The 12162-nt window shown below is 40.7% G+C and overlaps 1 protein-coding gene across 1 annotated transcript in view; it reads left to right on the forward strand.

Moving 5' to 3' along the window:
- TBC1D5 (TBC1 domain family, member 5) overlaps positions 1-12162 on the forward strand; it is a 540661-nt gene that overhangs the window by 426786 nt on the left and 101713 nt on the right. Inside the window, exon 17 of the mRNA XM_010856750.1 lies at positions 9786-9871. Within this exon, the coding sequence (XP_010855052.1) occupies positions 9786-9871 (86 nt within the window). The remainder of the gene's footprint in view (positions 1-9785; positions 9872-12162) is intronic.

Below are 12162 nucleotides of genomic sequence, written 5' to 3' on the forward strand. Positions count from 1 at the left end.
TTTTGTTTGCTTGTTTTTTAATCTCTCCTGAAGTAGAATTGCTGGGTCATATGGTTACTTACTCTACATCCAACATTTTGAGGAATTGTCAAAAGCTGTTTTGCAAAGTGGTTACACCATTTTACATTCCCATCAACAATGTATGAAGGAGGGTTCACATTTCTCAGCATACTTACCAGCAGTTGTTATACCTGTCTTTTTTATTATAGCCATTTGAAGGGGTGTGAAGTGGTATCTTATTGTGGTTTTGGTTTGCATTTCCTTGACAACTAATTATGCTGAGCATCTTTTCATGTCCTTTTTTGAGTAATGGCTCTTTGGATCCTTTGTCCATGTTTAATCAGGTTGTCATTTTATTAAGAGTTGTGAGAGTTGTTAATATATTCTAGATACAAGATTCTCATATGACATGGTTTGCAAGTATTTTCTCTCATCTGTAAATCATCTTTTCCCTTTCTTAACGGTGTCCTTTGAAGCACAAACAGTTTTAAGTTTGATGAAGCCTAACTTATCAACATTGTCTTTTATCACTTACACTTTTGTTGTCATTTCTAGGAAATCATTTCCTAACCCAAGATCACAAACACATTTACTCCTGTGTTTCATTCTAAAAGTTTGATAGTTTTAACTGTTGCATTTAGGTCTGTGATCCACTTTGAGGTGATATTCTGTGGTGTGAGACAGGGATTCAGATTCATTCTTTTCCATTTGGGCATTAGTTGTGTTTGTTGGAAAAGCTTGTTCTTTGCTCCATTGAATTGTCTTGCCTCTTTGTCAAAAATTAATTAACCATAAGTGTGAGGGTTTATTTCTGGATTCTCAGTTGTGTTCTGTCGATCTATAGGTCTGCCCTTAATGCTAGTGCCTTACTATCCTGATTATTGTAACTTTGTGGTGTGTTTTGAAATCAGCCAACCTGAGTCACTTGCATTTCCATATGAATTTTAAGATCATCTTTGTTGATTTCTGCAAACAATTCCTTTTTTAAAATATTGGTAAAAATACCATTTGTATTCATCACTGCTTTTATAGCCATGATCAAATTAGATGTATATCTTATTTAATAATTTAAAAGCACATTTTAGAGTATCACAGGGGCTTCTCAGATGGTACTAGTGGTGCAGTAAGTAGGCACAGGAGGCACGGGTTCGATCCCTGGGTCAGGAAGATCCCCTGAAGTAGGAAATGGCAACCCCCTCCTGTATTCTTGCTTGGAAAATTCCCAGGACAGGAGCCTGGTGGGCTACAGTCCATGGGGTCGCAGAGAGTCAGACATGACAGTGTACGCACATGCCGTGTTACAGATTTGTTCCACATTTCAGTTACTGTATTTCAGTATAATTGTTTTTCCTTTATAATCCTATGTATTCTCTTATGTATTTAAAAACATTATTCTGAAAAGGGGACCAAAGTCTTCACCAGAAGGCAGAGTAGTTCATGGCTCAAAGTGATCAAGAGCCCCTGGCATGGACAGGCTGAAGCAAACAGCCTCCTCCCTGGAAAAGACCCTGATGTTGGGAAAGCCTGAAGACAGAGGAGAAGAGGGGGCAGAGGGTGAGACGGTTGGATGGCATCACCAACTCAGTGGGCATGAACTTGGGATAGAAAAGACCCTGATGTTGGAAAAGACTGAAGACAGAGGAGAAGAGGGAGACAGAGGGTGAGACAGTTGGATGGCATCACCAACTCAGTGGGCATGAACTTGGGAAAACTCCGGGAGATGGTGAGGGACAGGGAAGCCCATGCTGCCGTCCATGGGATCAGATAGGCAGACACGACTTGGCGACTGCACAGCAGCCACGCAGCAGAGATACTACTTGAGCGGCTGCCTCAAGGGCCTTTGCTTTTCCTGCTGGGCTGTATCAAATGTGCTGATTAAAGAGGGACTACTTCTATGACATTTTCCACTCTTTAAAGAAATTAACACCTGATGTCAGTGTTTTTATAGTGACAATGAAATCTAGAATAAAACAAATCAAGAGGGCAAGAAGAGTCCATCTGTAGGGCCTTTTCTTGGTGTTTCTGGGTTTAATTTGACATACTTTCTCAAGTTGAGATTGGCGTCACTCAGGAAAATAAACTCTAATCTGTAAGTTATGTTTGGTTTCTGAGTTCTTTACTTGGACGTTTCAAAATTCGATATATATACTTCATTGTTATCCTAGAAAGTATCAGAAAAAAAGAGTGTAAGTGAATGACCATAGTAAGAGTGTATTTATATAATGAGATTTTTAATTGCAGGATGTTTTTTCATTGAAGTGACTCCCAAAATTGCATGAGAAGCGTGCTGTGCAAGGCTTTCTCCTGCCAGGCCTCCGTGTGTGGCAGCTCAGCTTTGGTTTCCTTGGCGGTGAAGATAGCGGGCAGGAAAGGGAAGGCAGGTGGGGTCAGATTTCTCAAATCCGGGTTCTCAGTCCTATGGGGTCACATAGACTTACTCTTGAGGATTCAGAACTCCTAAAACCATTTGTAAATTGCTTCGTTTTGATGATAATTTGTTTAAACTTATTTTAGCACTTCTAAAAATAAAAACTTACGAGGGCAATTTTTATATCCGAGATTTTAGTTCCTTAAAGTCTCTTTCCCAAATTGGAATATTTAGGGATTTTTTTTTTTTTTTGATATTTCCTCTTTCCGTTTCTGTTGGGAACCTTCACTATCTGGAAAAGATAAATGGGGTTCCATGTGTCTGAACCAGTGAAGTCATGCTCCTGCCCTACTCTGCTCACAGTCAGGGAAGGAAAAAGGTGAAGAGTTCAGAACTGAGCTCACCAACTGAAGGATCTTGAGGTCCAGTGTCAGTCACAAAGAAAATGGGTAAATGTGAACCTCTTTCCATAGTTATTTATGTATTTATATTGGGGGGTATGTTAATCTGGTCTTGTGCTGCTGCTGCTGCTGCTAAGTCACTTCAGTCGTGCCCGACTCTGTGCGACCCCATAGACGGCAGCCCACCAGGCTCCTCTGTCCCTGGGATTCTCCAGGCAAGAACACTGGAGTGGGTTGCCATTTCCTTCTCCATTGCGTGAAAGTGAAAAGTGAAAGTGAAGTCGCTCAGTCATGTCTGACTCTTAGCGACCCCATGGACTATAGCCCACCAGACTCGTCCATCCATGGGATTTTCCAGGCAAGAGTACTGGAGTGGGGTGCCATCGCCTTCTCCGAATCTGGCCTTGGTCACCATGCTAAATTCAAACTGTAAATGCATTGGAAGAAGGAAAAGACGTTATTTGTCTTGGGTCTGTTGGCTGTCGGAGGCCACTGTGGAGCATAGTGCTCGGGTGGTCTCGGCGCCCCTGTGCATCTGAGGTCTGGGCTTGCTGCGCTGGGCGTGTGGCTGTGACCTCAGGGAACGGGCTCATCCAGTGCGTCACAGAGGCTGGCACGGCCTCAGAGCTTTTGTCTGTGTCCTCACCAGTTCACGGTTTTGCTTCCTTTTTATTTTTAAGGCCTTAACATTGTTTTTGTTTTAATCTGTAGATGCATAGATTGAAAGTACCTAAATTTTTCTGTCAATTGCCCAAAGATGCTTAATACCTAATATCTGCAATATATATTTCTTATCAAAAGACATAGGAACTGTTAGTATACAAGCCAGGGGTCATTTTAATTCTGATCCTGAGATGAAATTCTGATTTATAACCCTGTTGAGAAGGTGTGTTTTCTTTAAAAAAAAAAAAAAAAAATCTGTGTTAACTTGACGTATGTGTTGTATCCACATTTTAGATTTTTGAATATTATAAAAAAAATCAAACTAGATTTTACTTTTGGGAATCCAGTGTTTTGTGAACTTATAAGCATTTGGCGTTTAATTCATGGTATGGGTTGTTCAAAAAAAGGAAAAATGGTTTAGATAAGGTAGGTATGGCTGATATACTATTATACGTACGTGCATATGCAGTAAAGTCAGTATTGTCTCAGTAGCGAGTAATACTAAAAGAAAACCGACTCTTGGGTAAATGATGAAGGAAATAAAACACAAGTCTAGATTTGATAGCAATATCTACATAAGACCACTTATTATTTGTTTATCTATCTTAAGGGAATTCTGTGAGCACTTAGGACTGTAACGTCTGCCTTTGTGACCCTCTGTGTTACTCTGGTTGTGATGAAGAGGGCCGTGTGTGGCGATAAGCAGCAGAGATGCTGAGACCTTCGTGGACCCTCTAGCAATCAGTGAATATCAGATCACAAATCTCCCCAGCTTTAATTACAGGCAAAAGAAAAGACAAAATTAGCATTTTAATATAGAAATATCTTAGGCTTTAGGAGAATTATGATAAATCTAATGTTGCCTAGCGAACCGAAGAGGGGATATCACAACAAACTGTCTCCTTAGGAATATTTGTTTAAATAAAGGCAACAATACTTCATCCTTATCTTTTTGGGGTAATTATCGCTATTTCAGGCCGTTCTTTGTTCCAGGTTTAAAATACCTTTAGTTGGAAAAAAAAAGAAACAGTAACTGGCAGTGTTTGTTTTGTATAAAACTACAAGAGGGAGCCCTGCGTGCTTGGCACTAACCAGAACGTTATTCTAGGGCTTTTGCAGCGCCAGTTCACTGGCGCCACGGCGGCCCTCGCACTCGCACGCGTGCAGGCTGCCTCGCTTCAGCTCCAGCGTGTTAAACTGACTCCTCTTCCAGGGCTGAGCTTTGCCCACCTGTCTCCCCTAAAACACCTGCAACATGTGTTAGCATAACCCTGCGATGCTTTGCCTTTGGGGTCCTGAGAAATTCCCCCAGAGCTTTTTGCTTATAAACAGCTGAGCAATTCGTTTTTCTAATGACGGTTGCTTTTCCCCCAGCATTGAGGCAATAACATATTCACTAAAATAAGAGTCTCATTTTTCATCAAAGAGAAACGCTCGACATATTTTTACAGTGCTGTTTCTCCTTCTGAGCCTTATTTTTCCCCTTTTCTAATCTGGCATGCTAAAAATTAAGAGTTGGTAGCAAGATATCAAGGAAAAGAAAACTAAGTAATTCTTCATTTGTCAAGCATTTTCTTCATGCCAAACAGACATTGTATTTACATTGTAAATATAAATCAACCTTTTCTATTAGACAAGTGCTACAGGAACTTTATCAGTTTAATGTAAAAACTGTAACCAATAATAATTTGGACGTATTGTAGGAAATCCGTTTAATTTTTTTAACCTCATTAGCTGGCAAACAACTGTGCTTTAATAGAATGTGGTTTACAGTTTTTAAAAACTGGTATGTGTATACACACTCCTGATTTGTAAGACAGATTTTCTCCACACGTATGAGGCCCAATGTGTACAATATATGTTCCTAAATATGTGTTACTTTTCTAAAACAAATGGAACGTTTGGTAAACCCTGCCCTAAGTTTCTGTATGGGTATCAGAAGGATGGAACACTGCTTTCTCTACCAGTTGGCCATCGTGGATTTTAAGTCATCAAACTATCAGATCTGCTATCAACATTCTGCTCATCAGCGTTCAGTGGTATCAGAAGGGAATTCTAGCTTCCATTATCTGGAGCTTTTCCGAAGTGCCCACCACTGTGCCGCACGTTATGTCTGGTGCCCCGTTTAACCCTTTCCACAGTTTTGCAGATGAGGAAATCAGCACAGGGGGTGTGAGTCCTCCACAGGCAGGCGTGGGTGGAGTGGACTCGAACCTCCCTGACCCACGACCGCTCGCCTCCGCCACCAAGCAGCCTGAGCCCCTCACGCAGACGCCGGGTCTGCGCAGTCCCTGTGTGTTTCACGTAGAACTTGAGCCTTCTTCACTCCCTGCTGGTGCGTTCATTACAGCCGGGGTCACTGGGCCTGGGCCACCTCTGCTCTGCTCAGTTCTCCATGTGTTGTCAGCGCCAGGCCTTTGGAAGGCACTGCGTTGTTCAAGCGGGATGAGTCCCTCGGACTCTTCCTTCTGGAGTTCCCGTTAACGGTGCAAAATGAGATTGTCAACCGCAGGTGAGGGGCCACAGTTAGGGGTCAAGCTAGAATGTTGTCTGTCGTGACCTTTGTGGATGAGTTTGATTTCACCAGGCTCAGAAAATTGTCACATTTCTTCTTGTGGTTAAGTGTGCTTCTTGTGGTTAGTTGTACTTAGTGCAGGTTAGCAGTTAAGTATTCGTATACTACCATTCGGAGAAGGAAATGGCAAGCCACTCCAGCGTTCTTGCCTGGAGAATCCCAGGGACAGAGGAGCTTGGTGGGCTGCAGTCCACGGGGTCGCAAAGAGTCGGACACGACTGAGCGACTTCACTTTCACGATGCTGAAGAGAAGCCTTCAGAAGAGCTCCAGTAGCTTGTTAACAGAGGAGGGGATGGCACTTACGAAGTTAATTAGCTGCCATCTTGTGGAAGATTTATTTCAAGTCCGTCCAGGTTGGTCCAGGAAAGGCCCAGTAAGCCCAGGGTGAGTTCAGTCTGTGACTTCTGCATTTGCACGTGTAGTTACGCCGACCTCTCAGGTCATGAAACGTAATTGGTGTGTCTCTGTACACAGACAATATAAGTTAGGGTTACCATTTTTCCTTCTGACAAAAAGTCCCCCCCAAGAGTGGTGGGGTGTTTTTGTTGTTGTTGTTTTGTTTTGTTAATGTACACTGGCTTGGAAAAGCTTATAATACTTGAAATCTTGACAGTCTGAAATGGGTTTAAAATAATTGCTCATTGTCCCAATCCTTTGCCAAAGACATACCAGGTTAAAGTTGTCGCCATCGTGTGTCCTGAGCAATGAGATCTCACACCTGTCGTGGGGCCTGGTCTTTCTTACATGAAGAGTTTTATGTGTGTAGAATTCCAGTGGCTCTTAAATGTTAGAGGAAATTCCAGATCTCTAAAAGTAAGAATTAAAAGCTGTTATATTTCTATTAAATTCGGTTTGGAAAAAAATTCTTTGAAACAAGAGAGACAAACATCTTCTTACTTTTAAAATGATTCCACTGCATAAGGTTAGACTTCTGCTCATGTAATCTTATCCCAACTCTTATGTTGGTACATAGTTGAGTGAGAAGATACTGCTCTAAAATTTCTTAACTTTGTAGAAACCATATTCAGAAGAGACAAAAGTAACTGAATTAATTCATTATTGACCAGAAACATATTAATACGTCTTTTGTTACCCAAACATTATTGACCTGAGACATTTCGAGATTCACTTAACAAATCGCCAGCCACAGGTATTCCTTTCTGCAAAAGTCTTTGAGTCAATAATGTGTTAAAAGAGAAGAATTATAGGTGAATTAAAGAACTGTCAGTACTGCATCTTACTGTATAAAAGTATGTGCCTTTTATAAATATGTGTCTATATATGTGATTTCTGTAGCCACACGTTGCCTTCCTTACATATCAGACGTTTGGTTCCGTTCTGTTCATTACAGAGGCTGCAGTCTTTGTGGCCATTGAGCCCTTGAGGTGTGGCTGGTCCAAACTCAGGTGTGCCATCTGAAATATACGCTGGATTTCAAACACTTCACACAAAAGAAAGCACGTAAAATGTCTCTGTTTTTATACTGATTACATGTTTTTAGTGTCAACATTTTAGATAAGTCAAATGAAACAAAATACTATTATATGTCATTTCACTCTGTTTTTTTTTTCTCTTTTTTTATGTGGCTTGCTAGAAACTTTACATTACATATGAAGCTTGCATTTGTGACCCGCATTATGCTTCTGTGGGACTGTGCTGGTCTAGGACATCCGTGTGTGTGCCTACTTATATTTTAGTAACAGCAGAGAGAAAATCCTATTGAATAACTTTCAACTGTAACCTCTAATTTTATTTTCTTCCATTTCAAATACTGTTTTTCAACATCATCTTTTCATTCTTTTTTTTTTTTTCTGTCCCTGTGCTGTGTCACTTTAAGCTGCCTCTCCAATTGATACTAGTGAGTCTCCTAGGAATTTAAATAGACCTTAGTGAAAGCAATACTTGAGCCTCATTCATATGTTCAAGTTAGACCATTATTCCTAATAATGGCTTTAAGTGCTTAGGTAGATCAGCACTTCATGTCTTGAATTGCTTGTCATTTCTTTATAAAGATATTTCAAGAAACTGCACAGTGCCTCCCCTTCTTTCATTGTTTTCTAGCAAAAAGTAACAGAATCCTTTATTAATTTGTTGAAAGTCAGAGAAGAAAAGCCTTTTATAGTAGCAAAAACAAAATGTTTCCAAGTACTGAGAATAAGGAGCAAAATCGGTCATGAGTGATAGTCTTAGGAAAGTTAATTTTAAAAATAAATCATGAAAGCACTGTCAATCTGCCAGTGGTTTTGACCTCTGTTTCGTTTTCCCATTATGCTTGGGTCCAGGTTGTCATCAGCTACCACGAGGAAACCTATGTAATTCCTAGAGAGCAAGAAGTTGCACTGTGAGACTTAATAGTATGGTAGTCATGGAAGCATCAGTTATCTTCATCAAGGCAATTCAGATTTGATTATTGTAGAACTGTGTTGAATACCAAACCAGTGGAGTAGTAGCTGGAGCTAAATCAAGGGATTGTCATTTTTGTCAGATGATTAGGGCTGACTTGGAAGAGATATGAAAGGGTTGAGCTGTGTAAATACTCTCTTTTCAGCAGAAAAAGAAAAGGTCCATCACGGCCTTAAGACGCAGCTTGTTAGCTTGATGAATTTCAAACTATTTAACCTTAGCAATTATGTCCCCCGCCTACATGAAAGTATATCTGTGCCTTGGGGTTATGTCTCCAAGGACTGATATGAAAGCATGTTGATAATTTTCTATTAAAATAAAATTCAGCCTTTCTGTGTCTAGTTGGTTCTCTCAAAGGACAGGGCGTGCTGTTTCAAGGTCTGAATTATTAATTTGAGTTACATGTTTAGGTAAACACTGGATCACATTTACTTGTTTTAAAAAACTTCTTAATGAAAAATATGTAGTTTAACCTTTTAGAGATGATGATATTCAGGTTATGCTATTAATGTGTTACATTTTTATACAAGTGTGTTTTTATAGAAGTATATTTGATTAATTTTTATTGGCCTGAGGAACTTGATACTTACAAATTATAGACACATTAAATAACAGCAACCTGTTTAAATAGACACACCCAACCTAATGATTCAAGAATATCTCTGCAAGTTTATAAATAATATTAAATGCCAGAAAGTGCAGTGTATTGCTGCTTCTATAAAAATGTGCATTGGTCAGTTGGCTTTCATATTGTGGTGGTACCCTGATAATATGTCCACTCCCTGGGCACTTATTCCACTCGTGTATAAGAACAGATGACATAGAAACTGCTAACTTGAAAAGAATTGCCGAATTCCAGAACAACACATTGGTTTTCGAAGAAGAAAGACTCAGGGTGCCATCTAGTGGGCGTGGCTAGCATCCTGGTTGTCAAAAACTGGTTTTTGCTCTTCTTCAAAATGTAGCTTTCTTAATGGCTGTTGTTGTCTCCTAGCCTTAAGAGTAGATTGTACTGGTGTTACATCTTACATAATACCTCAGTTTTGTTGTAATTTTATCTGATTGTATTTTGGAAAGGCATGTTGAAACTGATCAAAATTACTGAAAAGAAATCTAATGAAAGAAATAAATCAGTGTGACCTGAGACAGGTTAGAGTAAAATGTATTAAGTAATTTTAGTGTTTAATCAGACAAAGATAAGTTAGGGCAAAACTTCAACAAAGGAAAAAATACCCAAGCACATTAATTATTAAACATGATTATTATATGTATTTTTTTATTTAAGAGTATAAAAGTAATTGTTTCATCATTTTTTGTCTTAATATACAAATTATATAATTTTATACATTTTAACTTATTGCTTTTTTTTTATAGAGAAATCCAAGACCAGTGACTTATCAATTCCATCCAAATTTGGATTATTACAAAGCCCGAGGAGCAGACCTCATGAATAAAAGCCGGTAAGTCCTCTTTCTCGGATGGAAGTTCTAAGTCACTAAGATATTCTTGGAGATTGTCAGGAAATTTTATGCATTTGCTGAAAATAATTTTCCAGTTTTTAGCATATCAGTGGTTAATTCATGTAATGAATCTCTGTTAAATAAATTATCTGAGTTTTTCTTTGAGGTGTGAGAAAAGGATGTATGTTGATGTCAGTGGTCATAAAAATTAAATACATACCAGAGTATGCGTTACAGATTGAATTTTGGCAACTTCATTTTTCTAACACTAATAAACCTAAAATAAATTGTGCCTACATGTATAATCTCTTTCTAGATCCTTTCTGTTGATTGAAAAGAGGCAGTTCTATAATATATGTTTACATTATTTCAGTAACAAAATTAAAATTGGGTTTCCCAACTGTCTTTAGAGCTCCACAATAAGCTTATAAATGCATCTTATGTGTGCATTTGTGATTACATACATAGAAACTTTAAGGGTCACTGTAGGAATAAAAAATCATTAAAATCCTACTTTTAAAAGAAATTCACACTTGCATAAAGGGTTGATGAAGAGTTTTGTTCTTTCATAATACCATACTCAGATGTCTCAAGAGTTGACTTGTCAAACCAGAACCATCTCAAATTAGAACTTAATTTCGAAGTTTACTCTGAAAGACTGAAATGTTAGTCATGATAAATGCTGCAAGTTGTCCAAATTTTCTTCCTTAAGCATTTTGACTGTTGCTAGCGTTTCTTCAGAAGTTCAGCAACCTAAGTATACATAGATGGAGTATACTTACATGATATGTTCTTCTCTTACTTCGAGTTAAAAAAAAAAAAAAGACTTAATTCCTGACACATTGAAACTCATAGTCCAAGGGATGAGAAGGATTTTATAACAAGACAGCTATATTTAAACCTGCAGTATTTTTAAATCCCGTGTCCTTGTCTGAAGTCTGCCCGTTGCTCTGATGGGCTCTGTGATTATGAGAGCAGTTCTGCGGCCCGCGAGGCTCTCGGGAGCTCTGGTTTTGCCGTGCTGGGTCTCCGTGGCAGGCACCGGCTCTCTCTGGCGACAGTGAGTGGGGCTGCTCTGTAGGTGCAGTGCTCGGGCTTCCGTCGCAGTCACTTCTCCTGCTGTAGAGCACGGGCTCGGGGCTCGGAGGCGTCAGAAGCTGTGGCCCGCGGGCTCCAGAGCGCTGGCTCGGTACTTGTGGCGCCTGGGCTTAGTCGCTCTGTGGCATGTGGGATCTTCCCAGACCAGGGATGAAACCAGCGTCTCTTGCGCTGCAAGGCAGATTCTTAGCCACTGGACCACCAGGGAAGGCCTGAAGCGCTTTTCTGTTTGTCCATCTGATTTTTCTTTCACAGATAAAAGGTTCATTCCCTATAGTCACTTTTGTTCATTTAGTTTCACACATTTTTCTGGTGCCAGACTGCCTTGCAGAGAGTGGACAAACCGGAGAAAAATCCCTGCCCTCAGGAGTCTTACCGTCTAGCCACTTGTGTTTCCTTCCTCTCGTGTCAAGCATGGAGGCTGGATGTGCTCTTTAAAGTGTGTGTGAGGTCCTTTCTTCATGCAGACTCTTCCTAGCTGGAGTCCCCTCTGGCCCCTGGGCTCCACCCCACACCCGCTGTGCACCACCCTGGCCCCCAGGTGAGTTTTCACAGGACCTAATTCTCAGTTTACGGCAGAGCGTACCGCACTCCCACTGAAACTCCCAAAGGCTCAGCAGTCTGCTCCTCTCCCCTGCCCCTCCCTGTCTCCTTCCTCCCACTGGAGCTTGCCAGGGCCTTCCCTGTTCCCCTCCCACCTCCGTCTTTCTCTGTGGCTTCAGCGCGAACATCATCTCGCACAAGCCTCTTTCTCTCTTTAAGACCGTACTGAGGTGTGGTTGATTTACAGTGTTGCGGTCATTTCTCTGTCCAGCAGAGCTACTCAGTCATGCATACATGCCTCCTTCTTCTGTTCTTTTCCACTGTGGTTTATCACAGGATGTTGAATACGGCTCCCTGTGCTGCACACCAGGACCTTGCTGTCTGTCATCCTGTAGATGAGTTTGCATCTGCTCATTGCAAACTCACAGTCCACGCCTCCCACCCGCCCCCGCCCCACCTTGGCAAACGCAGATCTGCTCTCTCTGTCTGTGAGTCTGTTCTGTTTTGTAAATACGTTCATTTATGTCATATTTCCTGGAGAAGGAAATGGCAACCCACTCCAGTATCCTTGCCTGGAAAATCCCACAGAAGAGCCTGATGGGCTGCAGTCCACGGGGTCGCAAGAGTCGGACACGACTGAGCGCCTCCAC

The sequence above is a fragment of the Bison bison genome, unplaced genomic scaffold, assembly GCF_000754665.1.
Source record: "Bison bison bison isolate TAMUID 2011002044 unplaced genomic scaffold, Bison_UMD1.0 scf7180017864374, whole genome shotgun sequence".
In the NCBI taxonomy this organism is placed as follows: domain Eukaryota; kingdom Metazoa; phylum Chordata; class Mammalia; order Artiodactyla; family Bovidae; genus Bison; species Bison bison.